The sequence below is a fragment of the Sciurus vulgaris genome (genome assembly GCF_902686455.1).
Source record: "Sciurus vulgaris genome assembly, chromosome: 13".
NCBI lineage: Eukaryota > Metazoa > Chordata > Mammalia > Rodentia > Sciuridae > Sciurus > Sciurus vulgaris.
This window is the reverse complement of record NC_136474.1, coordinates 78,870,036-78,892,013: the sequence shown is the minus strand read 5'-3', so window position 1 is coordinate 78,892,013 and position 21,978 is coordinate 78,870,036. Positions and strand designations below refer to the sequence as shown.

The 21,978-nt window shown below is 38.3% G+C and overlaps 1 protein-coding gene across 3 annotated transcripts in view; it reads right to left on the bottom strand.

Annotated features, from left to right (window-relative positions):
• The window catches only part of RAB27B (RAB27B, member RAS oncogene family), a 146,486-nt gene that overhangs the window by 19,268 nt on the left and 105,240 nt on the right, over window positions 1-21,978 (bottom strand). Inside the window, exon 1 of one of the 3 annotated variants that reach the window (XM_079109501.1) lies at window positions 4,888-5,184. The exons of the other annotated variants lie outside the window; for them this stretch is intronic. Within the exon in view, the coding sequence (XP_078965627.1) occupies window positions 4,888-4,889 (2 nt within the window). The 5' untranslated portion in view covers window positions 4,890-5,184. Of the gene's footprint in view, window positions 1-4,887; window positions 5,185-21,978 lie in introns of those variants that run through there. 3 annotated transcript variants of the gene reach the window in all.

Genomic DNA, 21,978 nt, shown 5'->3' with positions numbered 1-21,978 from the left:
AACAGGATCCATTCATTTATCCATCTAACACACACCCACGGGCACCCCTTCTTTGCTTGGATCTCAGGGTACACTCCTTGTTCTCTACTGGGGAGCTTAACAAATGCCACTTTGATGTATGAATGACTACAAATGATGGAATTACCCATGTGAACTGTGTTGTTCTTTGCTAGTCCAGTGAATAACGATCTCGAGAATGCCATGACAAGCTTATGACCCTGTGACTCCAGCTTATTAAATTAATAAAAGCCAACTCAATATTCTTAAGGCACTTTGGAAAGCTTAAAATAGTAGGCAAATAAAGTATTAGTGCATTCAGTGTAGATCATGCCAATAAAATAAAGCTATTGAGCATAAGATGGACAGATGTTTATTATTTCCTCGTTAATTTTTATCTGATTGGCTGCGTTGGGCTCCAGTAGGTACATTTTGACTTGGGGGACTCTCAGCAAGGCACTGCTGACTGAATGACAGCCTGAGGGCGGTTCCCACTAACTGACCTTGAAATATTGCTTCCCATAGCTACAATATACCAGAAGCTTGGAACCAAATTACAGATGGGTGGATTAGTCTGGATTTGCAGCCTACGCATCAAAGGAACAGAAGACATGCTTTTTTTTGGGGGGGGGGGGTTAAAATTACAAATTAATTCTCTTCAGTATATTTTACAGCACTTTTTTGTTCTGTTAGAAAGGTCCATTACAACTGATTTTTATTTCAATTCTTCTGTAAGGCCATTTACAATTAATTAATAGAAGAGAGCTTATATGGAAGGCTCAGACTAAATTGCAAATATAAATCACTGTCTACTTAACTGAACAACGTTTATTTAATCTGACAGTGGTCAGTGGGTCTAGTGGAGCAATCAGATCAATTTTTAAAAAAAATAAGAGTATCTATTTTATCTGTGAGCAACGGCTTCAATATAAAATAGAGGTGAAATCAGAATTTATCGAGCTCTGAAATTCAGCTTACTTGCCCTAGAAGTAAAGGGCAGAAACTCCAACACAGGGTAGATTTAAACTGATGTATCTGCATCGGCATGTTGTCTTGGCTCCCAATCACTAACCTTGTTTCTAAGCCAATGAGTAATTTTTTCTCCAGATATTTTTTCTCTAAAGTAACAATTTCATTTGTCTTAGTTTGACAGTATCCTCTGAAATTATGCACATTTCTTTTCTTGATTTTTCTATTAGGGAAAATCTCAAACACATACTAAATTTGAGGAATTAAAATAGCATAAAAGACTCCCATAGACCCATCTCCCACTTCCTAAGTTACCAATGCATGGCTAATCTTATTTCATCCACCTTAAAACTATCAGACTTTTTTTTTCCAAAGAAAATACCAGGTATCATAACATTCAATATAAACTGTAAAATGCGATCTCTCCACCTTGGTGTCATCGACATTGTGTATGTATGTATGTATGTATATATATATACACACACATACAGAGAGAGAGAGAGAGAGAGCTACCAAACATTTGACTTTTTAAGCATTTGATAGGTCAGAAATCATATATTAATACAGCTTAATCTCCATTTCACTTACAACAAATAAGGTCAAACATCTTTTCATAGGTTGAGTGTTATTTTATCTGTGTGAATGAAGGAATCATATCCCTTGCCTATTTTTAAAAATGCTTTTATCTGTTTTTGTATGTCAGGAACATGAAAACTTTATTGTTTAAGATGCAAATACTTTTCCCCATTTGTCTCTTTACTTTGCTGTGGTGTTCATGCACTTCTGTTATTACTGCTGATACTGTTTTGGGTATTGAGGGATAAAATTCTGCCAGTTAGGAAGCTTTCCAAGTCCAGGACATAGAGGAAATCACAGGTGTTCCTATAGTCCTTACATAGCTTCAATTTTACATTTAAATCTCTACCTCACCTAGAATTTATTAATATATAGTATAAAGAATTGCTCTAAATTTCTCTTCTAGTCGTTACAATACGACTTACTTAAAAATCCATTCTTATCCTTGAGTTGAGATCCAACAGACACACAGTTGTCTGTTTCTAGATTTTTTCTCTGCTGTCTCAGAGACTGCCTGTCTAGTCATACAGCACTGTTTACTGGGAGGGTTCTCTCCTCCTCATTGTTCTTTCCTTGACATCTTTATGATCTGAGTTTTCCCATTCAAAGGTATGACATGTCTTTCCATGTGGTCAGATCTTCTATTATGACCTTAATTCCTTCATGATATTTTTTTCTTCAGGTTTTGGATATCTTTATTGTTTACGTATAACTATTACTTTTGTTTTCTTAGCTTTGAGCTCAAGCTATCATCTTGTTTGTTATGTGTTATCAGTTTTTGTGAAATGGCTTTATTACCCAGTTCTTTGCTAAATTTTCTTCTTTGATGATGATTTTTTCAATTCGCTATTTCTGAATTTTCTAGATATACAATCATACCCTTTCTTAATAGAGTTTTAGTTTTTCTTTCACATTTTTATGCTCTTATTTTTCATCTAGTCTACTTTCACTGGTTAGTACCTCTATTATAAAATGAAAGAGAAGCAGACATAGTGGCTTTCATTGTTCCGGATTTTGGTGGAAATTCTCCAGTATTTTTCCATTTAGCTATCTGAATAAATATGAGTAATTACTGAATTTTTCAATTGCCTTTTTCCCCTGTATACAGGGGAAAGTACTATTATACAGTTTGACAGTACTATTTTTAATTTGATAAAATTTCAAGATTACCTTAGATAGAAACATTTTTACATTTATGACATAAATTTCACTTCTTCATGATGTCTCAATTCTTAATATGCTGTTTCTTAAAGTTTTTTATAGTTGTTTCATTAGTATTCATTAGTAAAAATTGTGGGGTTTTTTTTTTGGAAAAAATCTTTGCTTTTTGAGCTTAGAATAGTGTTCACCTTATAAAATATAAAATGTCCCTTTTTCTGTGCTCTGGCATATTTAGATGTTGAAAGAATTTTTATGTGACAACATCTAGTCCAAGTATGTTTATGTGGAAGTATTTTTAAAATATCACCTTGTCTATTTCTTCCTTGGTGATGGATCCATTTGATCTTGTTTTTATTTAATTTTGCAAAGTTATAATTTGGTAGAGTATTAATCATTTCACTTAGGAATTCTAACGTAATTGTACAAATTACTTATATGAATTTTAAAATTTCCTCTATTCTAGTACTTATTTCCCATATGAAAACACTGAATTTGATCTCAAAATTTTAGTTTTCATGCTCATAATACAGCCTAGTCTGTTAATCTTCAATTTCTTGCCATTGTTCATTTTTTCCATAGAAAGTCCTTTATAGTCCTACACTTTATCTTCTAAATGTAATCACAGCCATGATTTCTTGGTCCATGAGTTTTTATATTTCTGTTTCACCCCAGTTCCCAACACCCACCAAGAGGCATAGTGCTGTGAGCCAATTCTAGTGATTCTTGGAATTCTGAACTTGAAGTTGCTAAAACCTGAATGTGCTCACAAAGCATTCCTGCTGAAAACCCTACAGCTTGCCAACCATACTGGTTATCAGGGAAGAGAAGAAGCTACTTCCTGGTTTAAGACATTGACACTCAGTTGAACAAGCTTTAGATTCACTCTGATACTAATATCAATCCACTTAGATCCATGCTTTTCATCTATTTCCCTACTGGATTTTTATAACTTAGCAGGAGCCGGTCAAGCACAAAGCTTTTTTGTCCCCAGTTGCAGTATAATCTGGACATGTGATCTAGATGGAACCTTTCTGAGAAGGATGGGGCAAAGGTCTGACCTGAGCCCTAAAGCTCAGCTGCACCCACGATAGAAAGCAAACCCCTAGGCATGTGTGCTTAGAACACTGGTTAGCTGGTGAGACCCAAATGTCAGGGTTTAATCAATTCAGGCTTTTGGCTTCCAATGAGCAAATAACTGGTAAGGAGGAACAAAACTGTACTATTCAAACTTTCTGTTTCAGACTCAGAGAAACCTCTCTGAAGGCCCATGTGAAGGGTAAAAGTAGTTGAGGTATACTGTAAAAGGCTGATAGTCGAAAATACTTCTTAATTCTGTGAGATTGCCAAGAACTTCACAGACCTCTTGGGAACCTGCAGTGTGCAACCCACATCATGCCCTGGGTCACAAAGTGGGCCCAGTGCCCACAGCAACGTGGGAGGACACCAACTTCATTGGTAAATCATCTGCACCACTCAGTACTGCAGGGGGAGAGACATAAGGGCCCCGCCTGTCCTCCTGAATCCAGTGTGACCTCAGGGGTTCCCGTTAGACCTTGCTCCTTCTCCCCTGCTTCATGTCCATCTTTTTGTTCTTGACCCTGGTTCTGACGATTTCAGCTATAACACAAGACTTAAAATGCACAGGCTGCACAGATTGCTTGGTCAACTCCTTCAATTGCCTATAGTCTAATCTGACAAATAACTATGGGATTCTGAATCACTGTAATGAGCCTTTATTTTTTATTTTTTTAGATAAAATCTTCACTGATACAAATTTTCTAGAATGTTGATAAGCCAACATCAGATATGTGTCTCTATTTTCAAATGTTTAACAATTAGATAGTAGATCTTGTTATAGCTAAGACAGCGCCATGGAAAGAACATCTGTTTCAAATAAAATGTCCTGCACTGCTTATATCAGACTTACAAATTCTAGTTTTGAAAGATAGCCACACAGTTACAATATTATGGGATATATATATTTATCCAATATTATGAGATATATGTATTTATAGATATATGCAAAGTAGTTATGAGCATTTAACATTAACTTCACTCTAAGGTGTTGCATTTTGCTCTAAATCCTCAAAAAGTTGTCCTATGGATGCTAACATGTCTCTATAGCCCATAAGCAAATCAATCAAAGAATTTTGCTTTAAATATACACATAAATCTTCAGCTTACATGATGAGATGAAGAGAAAAATATTGGCTTCTTGTTCAATTTGCAGTGTATTAAGTCAAATGGAGAATAATTCTTGCATGATTTGTTATAATAGTATCTTCAGATGCTATTCTTCAGTTAAAGACCTCATGAAATCCAGAAATAGTAGTTAGAAGCTTTACAGATGCTTCTCTAAAACATGATGGTGCAGGATTTTATGGTTGTTTCTCCAGACAGGTAAGACTCGCTAGGCAATTCTTATAAGACATACCATCTAACAGAATTTTCACAAAAATTAATATTTTTAATCAAAGGAAGTAAATTGTTAATATGAAAAGTCACACACACACACACCACACACACACAGACCATTGCAACAAAAATAGAAAAAAAATGTCTATCTACAGGAAAAGGATATTTGAGATGAGCCCACGTAATAATAAAATAATGATATCTAACAACAGTGATATTGCCTTCTTATACATTAGGTTCTCTTTAAAGTACTAAACTCTACCTTAAGGTAACCCAACAGCACTACAGAGTCAATTCAATTCCCATCGAACCTTTCTTTCTCTCTTTCTTTCTTTCTCCCTTTCTTTTTGGAAATGACAAGTTGATCCTAAAATTCACGCGCAAGTCAAGGAACATGGAATAATCAAAACAATCTTAACTAAAATACATCAAAGCTAGAGAGCTCATACTTCCCAATTTCAAAACTTACCACAAAGTTACAGAGTCCAGACTGTGTGGCACAGGTCCAAGTATAGACATTAAGTCAATGGAAGAGAATTTACTTTAAAACTCTTGGTTCTAACGTTTATGTTCAATTGTGACAGGGGTTCTAAGACAATGCAATGGGAAAAGAAGTCTTTTTCATAGGTGCCATGACACCATGTAGAAAAAAATAGCTCAAAATGGAACACAGACCTAAATGTAAGAGTTAAAGCTATGAAACTCTTAGAAGAACACATAGGAGTCAATGTTCATGACTTTGGATTAAGCCATGGTTTCTTAGATTTAAAAAAAAAAAGTATAAGTGACAAAAAATAGATAAAAAGATTTGTGCTTCAAAAGACACCATAAAAAGTGAAAATATAACTACCAGACTTGAAAAAGAATTCAAACCATATATCTGATGAAGGACTTGTATCCAAACTGCACAAAGAACTCCTACCACTCAACACTAAAGAGACAAAAAGTAAAATTAAAAACAGACATTAGCCTTATGTACATGTATGATTACACGAATGGTGTGAATCTACATTGTGTACAACCATAGAAACACAATGATGTTACCCCATTTGTGTGCAATGAATCAAAATGCAGTCTGTAAAAAATTAAAAACTAAATAAAATATAACAAAATAAATAAATTTTTAAAAATGCAAAAAAAAAAAAAGAAGAATGGATTTGAACAGGTATTTCTTCAAAGACCTTATACAAATGGCCATAAGACAATGCTAAAAGAGCAACAGTTATTAGAAAAGTACTAATCCAACCCACAGTGACACAACACTTCACCCCCACCAGGAGCCTATACCTCAAGTATGGAGGAGAGGAAGTGTTTCCAGCATGAGGCAGATGGAACCCCCCCCACCTGGCTGGCGGGAATGCAATGGGTGCATCTACTTTGAAAAAGAGTTTGGTAATTCCTCCAAAACTTGAACATGAACTAAACATGTGAACTCGTAATTCCATTCCTAGGTCTATGAGAAGTAAAGAAATGAAAATATACATCCACACAAAAACTTGTACGTGAATGCTCGTTGCAGAAGTACTTACAATAGCACCAAACTGGGAGCAAAAGAAAGGTCCATTCGCTGAACGTGTTAACAAACTGTGGTGTGATCGCAAGAGGAAGCTATTCAGCCAGAGAAAGGCCTCAAGTACTTGGTCTGCTACAACCTGGAAAAGCCTTGACAACATTGCTAAGGGGAAGAAGCCGAAGCAAAAGGCTACATGTTTAATGACTTCATTTATACGAAATGTCCAGAATGGACAAATTCATACATACAGAATGTCAGTTAGGGTTTGCCAGGAGCTGCAGAGAGGAGGAATGGTGAGAGGGGTAGGGATTTTTGGTGACAGGGAGACAAATGAAAATGTTCTGGATTTAGATAGTACGGGTGGCACAACTTTGTGAACAAACTAAAAGCACCAAATTGTACATGTTAAATGAATAGATTTTATGACATGAATTTTAGCTCAATAAAGCTATTATTAAAACCCCAACAAAGTGGCAATACTACATGTCATTTTACAAATAATTTTTGTAAAAAAAGTTAGCTAGTACCACTAGCTACGTATTCATTAATACTATGTTTAGCAACGTACTAGTAAGAATCATGCAAATCCCAACATTGATACTCGCTTGAAACCTAATGGAAATGGCTTGTAGAATGCATGCTATAAAGCTAATGAGCACAAGTACAGCTATTTCTTTGTTATTAAAATACTAAGATTTCATCTTACTCCAATCATAATGGCAATTATCAAGAATACAAGCAACAATAAATGTTGGCGAGGGTGTGGGGAAAAAGGTACACTCATACATTGCTGGTGAAAATGCAAAATGGTACAACCATTACGGAAAGCACTATGGAAATTCCTCAGAAAACCTAGAATGGAACCACCATTTGTCCCAGCTATCCCACTCCATGGTTATATCCAAAGGATCAGCATATGACAGTGATGCAGCCACATCAATGTTTATAGCTACTCAATTCACCATAGCAAAAATATGGAACCTACCTAGATGCCCTTCAACAGATGAATAGATAAAGAAAATGTGCTATATATATATATATATATATATATATATATATACACACACACACACACACACACACACACACACAATGGAATATTGGAATATTACTTATCTTTAAAGGAGAATGAAATTATGGCATTTGTTGAATTAGTGAAATAAGCCAAACCCGAAAAACCAAAGGTTAAATGTTTTCTCTGATATGCGGAAGCTAATTCACAATGCAGGGGCTAGGGAAGAATAGAGTTACTTTATATTAGGTAAAGGAGAGTGAAGGGAGGGGAAGGAGTGTGGGGGTAGGAATGATAGTCGAGTGAAACAGAAATTATTATCTCATGTACATATATGACTGCATGACCCATGTGATCCTATAATATGTATAATCAGAAAAATGAGAGATTATACTCCATTTATGTTTGAGCTATCAAAATGTATAAATGCATTCTACTGTCACGTACAATAATTTAAAACAAATAAAAATTAATTTTAAAATATTGATTATTTGACGGTCCTGATAATCAATCTACTGTGTCCATGTACTCACAAATGAAGAGATTAGTTGAAAATCACTGAGAAACAGCAGAGTGGGTTGACTACCTGGGTCAACACTGGAGTGGTACTTGGGAGCATACATAACCCACTGGGTCCCCAAGATGGGCGGTCATCAATATTCCCTGGGGAAGGGTTACAAATAAAAACTCCAGGGCCTTTCCAGATGGGATGAATCAAAACGTTGCAGGCAGGTCTTGGAATGTGGAGATTAAACATTCCCTAAAATAGGAGAGGACAGCAGCCTGGATGGAAATTTTTTTTCCATCATTATTTATCTAGACCCACATCAACAGCCTGTTTCAGAAGGCTATCAGCAACCCCTTGTAGAAAAACGCATTATCAAGAAAGGAGACAAGTTGATCTCATTTGACCTGGTTACAGTTTAGAGCAATTTCTTCTAGTTGATTGCGATCAGCAAACCTTGGCGTACAGCGAATGATGGATCCCTCCTTGTGCTAAAAACATTACAGTTCCCTTCATGCTGCCCAGCTATGTGGAATTTTTTTTCCTTGCATATTCGGTTTTGTTTCCTTGAAAACTAGGAGGAGCCCTTGAAACCTTATAGCTTTACCCACTCAAAACACATGTACTGAAGATGTTACATGAATATTTGAATTTAGTAAACGAAACTTCAAGAATTTTCTCAAAGACTTTATATTTAGCTTGAAAAGCTCTCCTGCTAGAGTTGACAAGGGGATTGCATGGCTCATTTTTTTCTACGGAGGTCATTGTTGTTGTTGTTTTACTATTTTGTGAGATCCTTTTAGCCAGGACTTCAGCTAGGGACCAAGAAAAATAAATGTAAAATAAACAATTAAATTCCTTAAAATTCTGCAAAGCGGTACAGTGAAAGAATCTTTTCCCCATAGATCTCTTCCAAGACTGAAGAACCTAGTGATGCAATGAAGCAGAACTAACGCCTGTTGAACAGATGAGGGAAGTGCATGCAAATAAACCACAGCCTCCCTGAAATCAGTTACCAAGAGCAGAAATGGCGTTTCTGACCTTGGCAGTCCTCGAGCTTGGCTGCTTTTAGAACTCCCCAGTGCATCAGCCATACCCTCCAAACCTAGTAAATCTGAATCCTGATGATGAGACAAAACCACTTGCATATTTTCATGCTTCCTGGATGATCCAACCCTTTCGCCAAGGTCAGTAACCACTATCCCAGTGCCAACTTTTGGTTTCACTCTATGGCTACCAGGAGAGAAGAGAACCGCACCCATTAAAGATGTGTCTTTTCCTAAGACACTGTCTGGGTGGGAAGATGCTTCCCTGCCTACCATGAGCACCTGCTTCAAGGTGAACCAGCAACAAGCACAGGATAATTCCTTGCCTTATAAGAAATACCACTCTGAAGAGACAATCCATCCTTCTTCTCCTTAGAGTTATATGAAATGTGAAAAGATGTTACATTTATATTTGTAAGTTGAAGCTTCTCTTGATGTCTTCATATAGAAAGAGACATGGTTTATAAATTAAAGGCATACTTGTGGTTTTTAAAAACATTTTATTTTTAAATTAACAAGTAAAATTGTATATATTTAGAGTCTGCAACATGTTTTGAAATGTTGTGAAATGGCTAAGTTGAGCTAATTAATAAATTCATTATCATGCAAAATCTTTTTCATGATAACACTTAAAATCTACTCTCTTAGCAATTGTCAAGAATATGATTATAATTAACCATAGGCACCATGGTGCACCTTGGTTCTCTTAAACTCATTCCTCTTATCTAACTGAACTTTTGTATTCTATGACCCACATCTCCCCAATCCCCCACCCACCACATGCTTGTTTTATAAGAGACTTTACTAAAATTTCAGGTGTTTGTCTACTAATTGTGCAAAATGGTTAATTTACTTGTTGGCTGATGCTTTTAGGAAGTCATGCCAAAGTTCTGCTGTTTTGCTTCATTATCTGAGAAAAAACATAATAATCAAAATATCTGCCCACAAATTCTGCCTCTGAGATGGGAGGAAGCAAATTAGATAGCATCTCTGGATCCATAGGCAGATAACTATGAAAACAAGTTCCATATTACTAAAAATTTCCCATTTAAATATAATTCTGAATAACTCACAGAGCCAGGCGACTCCAATGCTAAGAAATATAAAAACTGTAAGACCTCTTTATGAAGAGAATATTTACTGGGTTTTTGGTCAATATTTTATAAGCAGTAATTATGAAAAATAAATGCTGAGGTAAAACAAAGATTATAGCTACAGAGAAGGGAGTTAGTCCAAAGAAAATGCTTATTTGTCCTCATAAAGGCTCCTTCTACATTATGTAGATGCTGTGGAAATTTCTGAATTCAATTATTATTTCTGCAATATATATGTATATATATTATGCAATATGTATGTGCATATATATATTATATATATGAGGGTGAATAGAAACTAAAGAAGGCTATTGAATGCACCTCTTATGCCATCTTATGTGGTTGGAGAGAAAGTTCTTTCATCTGATATGTTATTTGAGAGGAAGGCTACCTGAGGAGCTCTAGGGCTGAGTCCGATAGGAGTTCAGAGGAGAAAGAAAAACTCCTAACACATGCATGGTGGGTAGGGAAGGACAGGAACACTCAAGACGGCTGCACAGAGGAGGTGATACGAGAGTTGTAGCTTGATGGGTAAAAGGGAGAAAAGGGGATCCTGGAGGCAGGATGTTGACCCAGTGTCACTGGGTTTAGATGAAAGCACAACTCTTTTGGGGGCTGCAGTTGATGAGTTTGGATATCCAGGGTTAAGTGTTGACTGTGGTATAATGATAAGAGGCAGGCATTAGAATCCACACCCCCGGGTTTAGAAGGAGAATTACAGCCATTTCCACTCGGGTGGCAACTTACCTAACCCTGGATTCTCAGGTTCTTTATCTGCAGTTGTGAGTATGCAAAATACTAGCTTAGTGCATTCAGGCACCATGAATTTCTCTCCATTCTTGACTTGCCAAGCCAATAGAGTAAAGATAAACAAATAAACAAACAAATAAATACCTAAATACATAAATTTGACCTGGGTCCTCACATAACAAAACCACAAAAACATCAATCAATCAACATAGCCTAAAATGAAGTCACTGGATACCTCAGAACAAAGTGTAGAAAACCCAAAGAAAATCCTTGGCTAAACTTTACAAAGCTGGTTTTACTGCTACTTAACAAAGTAGCAGTAGATTATTTCAGCCATTTCAGGCCCTGCTGGAGCTCTGATTAAAAAAACAATAGTGAACAATGACTAATTACAGCATTAATGAGACTATTGTTCCTTTCTTGGCAGTAACCTCATCAATGGACCATGTCTTAGACTCACCTAACATTTTCCAGTATAAAACATTCATAATGTGGTCTTTGTCAACCCTCACCCCCAGCTGTTCCTAGTGAGAAAAGCCCTCATTAGCACCAAGACATTTACAGCTTAAGCATCAAGACATTTACAGCTCTGACCAACTTTCCTGCTGGTTGGCGCATTTTAAAGTTTAATCAGAGCAGGGCAGAAGGCAGCGTCTTGGTGTCTCACTCAGGATCTAACCATGGAGTGTTCTGGCAAAGCAGGGCAGTTCTCATATGCTTACACCTTAGAGGTGGTGAACATTATTGAGGAAGTCAACTTCTGGTTGACAAAAATTGTGAAATATTTAAAAGTTGAGGAGCTTAACAGCCATAATGGCAATGCCAGTGATATTATGCCAACCTCTTTTAGATTAGCTCTACTTTGGAAATTTCCCCTCATCAAGTTATTCTTTTTCTTCTTAATCTGGTATTGCAAATTCTAAAGAAAACCACCTTTAATTGTTTGAGACACTACCTGCTGGAGTCAACTATTGCAGGAAAAGGACTAGATAAACTCTGGTCCCAAGACCCCCCTAACTAGTAATCATTTTGTAGATTTTAGAACTTTTAGAAGGTCTTCAGATAACATCAAAGTGTGGACTGGAGGCTGACTTTTTCTTTAATTAAAAAGTGGAATGTTTCACCTGTAGGGAAATAATCGCTGTGACTCTACTTCATGTACAACCAGAAAAATGAAAGTTGTAGCCCATTTGTGTATAATGAATCAAAATGCATTCTGCTGTCATGTATAACTATATAAAACAAACAATACAGAAAAATAGGCATTAAAAAAAAAATAATTCTTGGGGCTGGCCTAGGAGGTGAAGACTGGCTCTCAATCTGAGGTCTCTAAGATGGTCTTTGTTTTGGGGTGATAGTTTCTCTCCCTATCTTCTCAGCCTGCCAGCTGTTGAATAAATCTGATTTCCTTTCCAACGACTCCTCTCTGCAAGTGTCAGCTTCAAGCGCTGAGAGGGCAAATGGGGGTAGCACCAGTTGTGTGCTGAAATCACACTGATCAAAAGCTTTCCACTTAGAATTTCGAATTACACTTTTGCCCAATTTTTCTTTAAGCTGAGAAAGGAATCTGAGTGGAAACACACCCTCTCTCGACTGTGCTTCTCAGAGTGACTGTTCTTGCTGAACAAAATCACAAAATTGGAAGAAAAGAAAAGAAAAAAAATGATCCCAGAGTTGAAGTTCTTATAAAAATAAATTTGTTTTAAGACTGCTTAAGAAATGAGCTTTGCCTGTATGTTCTGGTGTTGATGTGAAGAGAACACAGTTGTGGCCTCTGAAGGAACCCAGACTGGTGATGTTACATCTTACTGCCACAAAGTCAAGGCCCTGAAGATGATTCCTGGCCAAGAAGGAAAAAAAACATGACCACAGTTTCTGTTGACATGTAAGTTTGTGATGGATTTTAACAAAAGGATAAATAAACTTACTATGTTAAATCAAATACTAAATACTTAATGTAAACCATAGAGTGGAAAAAATCACAATAAGCTGTCACCAAGCACACACATGTGCCACATCTGACACATCGCAGTTTATGGAAGGTCTGCATAGCAAAGAAATTCTTGCAGTCTATTTCTCCAATGTCAGAGAAAGCTCTTCTTATGCCATTTCCTCCAATTTTTACAAAGGAAAGTCCAAATCTAATCCAAATCTTTTTTTTATATCTTACTGCATAATACTCTAGGAGCTTTAACTATAAATGGGAGGTCCTTATAGCTAAAATCAAGGTTTTGGTAAATAGTATTATTCCAAAAAGAGGCGTAATTATGAAAGCTAAATTCTTACATATTAAATTTTAGGAGTATAAATTCTAAGCACATATAAAAACAGAATAAAAATGCTTTTGCATGTACTCTGATTCTGCATTCCCTTTGACTACATTAAGTGGGACATAGCATTGTATGTGACTCCGAGAGGGTTCATACTTTAAAAGAAGGTTTCTCTTCAAACGTGCTTCCTCTCCTAGTGTTATACAGCAGTTCATAGTCCAGCTCAGAGTTACAGAAGGACCAACACAGGCTAATATCGACTCCATTGTCCCTTTCCTAATCAAGCAAAGGCTGGATAATGGACACCCGAAAGTCTCTCAGCATGATCTGAAAGAGCTGCATTCCCTGGCATCTAAAACAACCTGGTTTCCTAAATTCAGCTGCAGGTAAGTCACCTTTGTGGGATACTCACAAATGCTGGCTGAGGAAATTCTCTCTCCCTCAGGAGGCAGTGGGGTCACACCTGCACGCATGCAGAACACACATGCGCTCATGAACACACACACACACACACACACACACACACACACACACACGTGCACAGACACATCACACACTGGAGGATCATGAGGACTCTGATCCACTCCTTAAAAGCCAGGCTTCTATTCAAGTTGGTCTTGTCAGAAGATGTGTCCACTTTAAATGTTTAGAAAGTAATCCAGAAATACATAAAATTGACAACACAGATCTTACCAAATTTTCAAATCGGAAATTGGACAAAGGAGAGAGCTGTCTGGAGAAGGTGGGAGAGGAAAAGCACCACCTGTCTGGCTGAAGGAACCCTGACAGATGACCCACGTGGCCAGCTGCTAAGGTTGGGCTTCAGACGTGGCCGGGATTCCTTCAAAGGAAAGATCAAAAGTCACCTGAGGACTCTACTGTCCATGGTCTCTCTGATCCCTGCCTTTGATAAAAACTGGCACAGCTGATACATTTTTGGAATCTCTGAAAGTGGAACGCTCAACCTAAGGGAAAGTGGAAATAAAGGAAGAAAATGGAGACACGGATGCCACAGAGTCAGAGCATCTGAACAGCAAAGGTGAAGGGACGCTGTGCGAGGAACTGCAGGGGGCGCTGCTCTCACGACGGGAAGCAGACGTCGCAGCAAGGCCTGGCACCGCTACCCTCACAAAGCAAGGACACCACAGCGCCCAGACCCACTCGCTTACTCGGTCACTCACCAGCAAACATTTATTGGGCACCTACGATGCACTGGGCATATCGAGTTTATTATGGGGATTAAAAGAAATGACATAAAAGGCGCTCTCCACTCTCCTGTCCCTATGGAGAGGACTGTGATGGTTGAAATTCCACAAGACCCTCTCCTCTGCACAGGCTGTTTAGATCTCCTGTTCTGTTACTAGCAGCCACTTTCACTCAGCAGGATCCCCGTGTGGATAAACTGCATGGGCCCTGCAACTAAGGAGTCTCCTGACTTGTCCTCCTGGCCTCCAGTTTTGCACTCCCCCATCCATTATCCCAAAACAGTGATCTTTTAAAAGTGCAAGTAAGACCACTTTACTGTTCAACTTAATATTTCCCAGTTCTATCCCATCACGCTGAAAATAGAACCTAAAGTCTCTGGTCTGCCTTACAAAGTGCTCTATGATGATCTCTACTAATTGTCTCTGCCTACTATAATAATACTCCTTGAAGGAGCAAAGTTTCAGCCTGCCTCAGGGCCTTTGCACCTGTGATTTCCTCTACCTATAACTTTCCCTCCTCCATTTTCACAAACTGTCTCCTTGTTATCATCCATTTCTCAGATTGAATGTTTCTTCCTTACAGAGATCTTGCAGAGACGCATATCTAGAAAAGTCTTCCACCAGCTGGGCACAATGGTGCACACCTGTAATCCTGGAGGCTTCGAGGCTGAGGCAGAAAGATTGTGAGTTCAAAGCCAGCCTCAGCAACTTAGCAAGGCCTTGCCTATAAATAAATATAAAAAGGGGCTAGGGATGTGGGCTCAGTGGTTAAGTGCAACCGGGTTAAATCCCTTGTACCAAAAAAAAAAAAAAATCTTCCACCCACCAACTACTGAGGCTTTGCCTATCTTAATTCTTTAGAAAGCCCTGCTCCTTAGTGCACCCTACCTGATACCTGTCTTCTTGTTTATTATCACTTCCCCTTTTCCCTGTAGCATGCAAGTAACAGGGCAGAATCTTTGTGTGCGTTGTTCACTTTGATCCTAGATCAAAACACACACTCAACAGAAGTTTGGTGAATACATTCATACATGCTCTGATGTACCAAATTTGGTGTGGTATGTACTAACCACTGCTGTTCTTGGAGAATTTCTGGTTGTATAGACAAGAAAACTGAATACTTTATTTAAGAAACAATTACCCTAATACTGAATCCAAAGACGAAACCAATCTAAAATGCCCTAGTAGGAAGCTATAAAATCAAAGAACCTGATGAGGAAGCTTACAGTGCCCAATCCCATCGACAGCTGTTTTTTTGTTTTGTTTTGTTTTGTTTTGTTTTTGGCAGGGGTTGGTACCAAGGATTGAACCCAGGGGCACTTAGCCACTGAGCCATATCTTCAGCCTTTTTCATATTTTATTCTGTGACAGGGTCTTGCTAGGCTCCTTAGGGCCTCCTGAAGTTGCTGAAGTTGGCTTTGAACTTGTAATCCTTCTGCCTCAGCCTCCCCAGCCACTGGGATTACAGGCATGGCCACCACCCAGCTCGACAGATGTTTTAAAGATAGTATTTAATACCTACTTCTTCTCTCTTGGTTTCCCAAACCATGTTTGGTAAAAATACTTGATGAGGATTTTGATGAGATGCTGGAGAGTCTTTGGTGCTGCGGGGTAAGGTTATCGAAGTGGGAATCCAAGAGAAGAAGCACTGGCTTCAACCCTCAGCTCGGCCACCGCATGCAAGGCAGTGCACGCAGCAACCCTTCACACTGATACAATCACAGCGAGACATAACACAAAAAATCCGGACCTCAAATAAAAGCAGGGATCATGTTTTTTGGTTCGTTTTTTGGTGCCAGGACACTTATCCACCAGGCCGCATCCCCAGCCCTTTTTATAGTTTTATTTTGAGATAGGGTTTCACTAAGTTGCTTAGGGTCTTGATAAATTGCTGAGGTTAGCTTTGAACTAGAGATCCTCCCGCCTCAGCCTCCTGAGCTGTTGGGATTGGAGGTGTGTGCCATTGTGCCCAGCAGGAATCATGTTTTTGATGCATAAAAATGGCTAGCATTTCAGGAAAATTCCAGAAAACACTATCACCATGAGTGTAACCAGCTCACAGTACATCTAACCTAAGGATGAAGTTTGTATTCTGCCACTGTTTTTACTCTAGACTGGATTCTTCAACAGCGGATAAATTAAGGGCTCAGTAAAGAATGGGACATAAGGAAGGTCTACTGAGAGACAAATTTCTACTGCTATAAATTCTCAGAACCCATGTTATAGAAACCTTATTTAGTCATCTTATTATTATTCAATTTCAACATATTTTTTAAATAAATGTTTTATTTGACCTTCCTGTGTGATAGGAAGGCAAACTCGTAGAAATCTCCTGTTCTCCCTTCTCCCCCCAGCGTCGTTCCTCCCTACAATTGGCCTCGATGGACAGTTTTTTGAGGGACACTCAAAGACCGCCTTGGCCTTCAGCATCTGCCAGGCCACACTGCCTTCAACTCTCCTGAGATGACATTCCTAAAAGGCCCAGAGGGAAAAGTGATATTAACTGTACCTGCAAGAGGTCTCCAAGGAGGGAACATATGATCTGGTTCCTCTCATCTGTATCGACTAGGTAAACTCATTAAATGACTCATTACCTCCCATAATCTACTAAAGGGAGGGTACCCTTAGCAGAGTTCTGGTAGAAAGGGGCATTTGTTGGATAACGAAAAAGAGACAAAGGGTTTCTATCGTGAAATTTCTGAATGGGAAAGCAGAGGAGAAACAGGAAACAGTAGAATAAGGTCAAGGGGCAGGTGGAAGGAAAAAATAAAAGTGGGGGTTGGCTCAAAGTCAAGGCCTGGTCTCCGCTCCTTCACAATTCTGTTCCCAGTTGGCCCTGACGCTGTTATAACAAATTCTAAATACTGTATTGTAGTTGGTCTCAGCACACAATTGTGGAGCTCTTTAGCTATTGTAAATAATTAACCTAGGGAAACCACTCTGTCCTTTACCAGTGGCATTTAGCTGAATCGACTTTAATCTGCAGTTTTACTAAAACACTATATCTGAGCTGTGTGCCGAAACTAGGAGCAACGAGATGGTGGGAAGAAAGGGGGACATCACAAAGCTCCGCTTAAGTACATTCATGAAGATGTGGCATTACTGGATTCTGCACGTAAAAGGAGCCGCAGGCAAAAAGCTACCCCAAAATCCAAATGGAAGCAGGTTGAAGAAAGAGGTCTGAGGTGGGCCAAGGGGGTAACTTAAAACTCCTTACAAAAACTACGTATCATTCCAAGCTTGTAACAGCCAGCATGTCAACCAAAAGAAGCAGGACTAGCAATTACCACCAGGGGAGAACCCACCGAATGGGAACGCACACCTGACCACCATCCTTCTGAGAAAGAGAACCCAGAGGGGCTGGGGCTAGAGCTCAATTGGTAGAGTACTTGCCTTGCAAGCATAAGGCCCTAGGTTTGATCCCCAGCAACGAAAAAAAAAAAAAAAAAGAGTTGAGAATCTTCAGTGTAAGCAAAACACCCAGAAGGTAACCTGCCCCCATTTTTCTTCCTTTTTAAAATAGTCCTCAGAGAAAATTATATTTAAAGTGTCTTTGTTGCTGTTGCAGCTTTATTCTTTGGATTCTGGGCCTAGACTCAATCCCAAACTACTGGAATCACCCAATTTGTGGTTTCAGGGATTTTTTTTTAAGCAAATCCACAAGTTGCCACACACTGCTGGCATCATGCCCTCTGTGGCTCTCTGAAATTCCCAGAACGTAGTGTTTTCTCATCTACTTTCTGCTGAATGTTAAGATTTTGAGTTTATTTGATCTTCTAAAGGTCTTCTAAGTAAATCGAGATGGTCAAAATTAAAAAGAATTTAAGACTCCACTGCAGCGCCCCCTGCCACTGATTTCACTGATATCCCCTTATTTCCAAATGACTCCAGAATATAGCATAGCCTTAGGTTTCAAACATCAAAATAGTTCAATAAATATTTACTGAACGTCGATTATATGTAAAAGATGTTCAAAACTGCTGTAAAAACAGAGACATATGAACTTAGCAAAGCCAGGAACAGAATTCAGCTTCCCTCCTCCCTGAATTTAAGCCTCCAAATTTATGGGAAGACATCACGATCAGGAAATGACCTGAAATAGATACTTACGTCGTGGGTTCTGCTGCAGAAACTCAAATGGTTTTGTGACCTGTCCCTATAGCATGCATGTCAAAAGCACATGTCCATAAAGGAAGAGAAAAAAGACATCTTGTACACGCAGGAAGAAGCTATTCAACCTTGGCTTTGTGATCCCTTCATTTCAGTTGTGCATCACAAATGGGTGTGGTTTACACACAATTCCAAGAGAATCATAAAGCCCATTAGCGAAAGACCCAACTGCCTTTCCCCTATGTCAGAATTTGTAATTACATCCTTGCAATTCTCTTTTATTAGCCCTTCATGCTCAGGTGATTCAAGGCAGGTGAACCAACAAACACAAAATCCAGAGCCACCTAGTAATGACTTAGTGGAGATCAAGAAACTTGAGCCCAGAGGAATTTTACCTGTTTGATTTCAATTGGTTGATTCTCGGGAAGGCATTTTGGCTGAGAATCATGGGCTCAGAAACAGAAACCACTGTCCTGAATCATTCTTTCCAACAAAGAACAGCACTCTCTGAATTATGCTCAGAATGGTGGAATCTCAAAATCAAGAACAAATTAAGAACAGACCCTAAGAAGACTTTGGGGTCAGGACATGGCAGTTCGAATCCTAGCTCCTCTGGTTACTTATGAGGGCAATTTCTTAACCCGGGTCTCAGGGTCCTCCTGTGTCAATGGGGACGCATGGGGTCACACAACACCACGAATCAACTAGCATTTCCTTCAGTCAATGCGAGACCTGGAGTAGGTGGAGATGGTCTCTTGATGTGAAGCACTTTGCAAGCTTTTCTTTGCAATCTTTCTTTCTTGGCAATAAGTGTTACAGTCACAAACACCAATAACATTTCTCATTTTGTACATTAAAACTAAATACCAAGTGCAATAAAGAACTGTTAGTCAACCTATGTTTGTCTGAAACACAGAAGTTCTAGGAAAGAGAAGCATGTTCACTCTAAACGGTTTACAAGTTAAGAAGTGCTTTTTGAGTGATTGCCAAAATACATTATTAATTTAAAACGGGCATACATTTGTCAAAATTCACCTAACTCTGCATTTAAAATGGGTTCACTGGTTATGTGTGTGTGTGTGTGTGTGTGTGTGTGTGTGTGTGTGAGTGTGTGTGTAAATGATTTCTCAATTAAAGACAATTGCTGAAAAAAAATACTGTTGCTCAATTCTAGCCCTTAGAGATTCTGCTGAAATGATTCTGGGGTGTGTGACTTGGGCCTGGGGAGTTTTAAAACAATCGCAGGTGATTTAATGTGGAAAAAAATAAAAATGAAAAGACAATGGGATGCAAAATAGTATAAAGAGTACTATAGGGATGTCAGATTTAGCAAATAGAATTCAGAGCAACCCACTTAAACTTGAATTTCAGATAAAATATCTATAAATTTTTAGCATATGCTACCAATATTGGAGATTTTAGTGTATGCCCCAAATATTGCCCTATCTCATTTGGTGACCCTAAATAGTATGCTAAGTCTCATGCAAAAAAAGGGAGGGGGTGGATATTGTTTCATTGTATATGTATGACACAGATTTTTGAAAGTCTTTTTCTGGGGAAGGGAACTCTGGTAGGAGGCAAGGAAGGAAAGAACACCTTTTAATGCAGATGTTTTGTGCATTTTGAATCACAAGAATGTATTTGTACATATTTTTAAACAAATATTATGTTGAAAAATAATTTCTGATAAGAGCTAAAAAATCAGTGTAGGAAGATATGGTACACTTAGAAAACAAAACTAATAGGAATTTGCTCAAATACTTTATTTTACTGTACCTTAATTTTTTAGTGTAGTTAGATGGAGGCAAAGTATTGATAATTACTTGTCAAGGTGATGGACTATATTTCAATTAATGTTAGCAACCTCCCATTGAATTGCTACTCTACTAAGCACTTTACACATAGTATTTAATTCTCATAAGAATCCTTTGGTGCTTTGCAAATTAAAAGGCCAAAACTCAGAAAGGGTAAGTCATTTGCCTAAGACCACGCAGCTGCTAATTGGCAGACCTGGGGTTTGATCCAGGTCTGTGAGAATCCACAGCCTATTCCTTTTTAACACAACACCACACAACGCAACCCAACACAAGGCTATTTGGTAGAATATGTATTCATAAAAAGTCAGAACACTTGTCTTTAGTGATGAAAATCGCAAAGAGAAAAAACAATGAATAAATTCATATTAGTCACTGAAATATGAATGATCTTACACTAATAAGTCCTTCCCTCCTTCCATCCTTTTTTGTTTTTAAGTAAATATACAAATATACTTCACTTTGGGCAATGCTCCTGTTTCATGAAAGTAGTTTATAAATATAATTTATGCAAATGTCATCATATTTAGGATAAAATTGAGAGTCTGCATTTTAGACAAGTTCTCTGATAAATGTTTTTTTAAATGGTGAGAGATTTTTGTAATTCAACTGACCCCAGTTCAGTGGATTTTAGATAGGGCGCAAAATGAAATAATCTAAGAGTTTGCTAAGAATTGAGGGTCTTAATACAAAACGTGATTGGCAGTTTATGTGTGGAGATGACATTTGGCTAAATTACAAAGGACTTAATTAGTTAGGTTAAGTTTCTATCAAGCCTGCCTTTAGCTAATTATTGTTTTAAAAGTATGAGTAAATATTTTCCAGGGAGAAGCAGAATTTGTCACTTAACTCACCAAACCAGTACTGTTTTCACAACTTACCAAGACAGGAATATGTTAGAGGACTATTCAGTTCTCTGTTGTAATGGTTCTTAAAAAAGATTTCTTCAAAATCTGTCTCGGTCTCTACACTCCATGCATTCTCGGGTGATCCACCTTTTTAGTGCTGATGAGTTTTGAGGGGTGTGAAGAAAGAGGACTATCCATTGGATAACTATTGAAAACTAATCCTGAAGCTCTGTAAGCTTAACACTTTTTAAAACAGCCCACCGAGAGCCATTGTCCGACAAAGAGAGCATCAGGCTCCATGAATAGTTGTCATGATGCCTGACCAATGTGGACATTAGGCAGGTCACCAGCCTGCCGGTCCTCTCCTGCTCTCAGGAACCAAAGCAGGACATGGGTTAAAGTGTGTGTATGTGTGTGAGTGTGTGTGTGTGTGTGTGTGTGTGTTCATTCCTTTAGCAGAGAGGAGCTAAACTGAATGTGGGTAGACAGATTATAGTAATAACAATGACTAACACTTAAGCCATTTTCCCTATACACCAGGTATTACCCCTGTGTTCAAGCTGTGTACTTTCTGCCATTACCAACCAACACTTTTGAACAGGCAGTGTTACAATCCTACTGTGGGCTTTTAAATACCCAATTAGGGAATGAACATTTAAAACCATGCCCCTGAGCTGCTACTGACCCACTGGT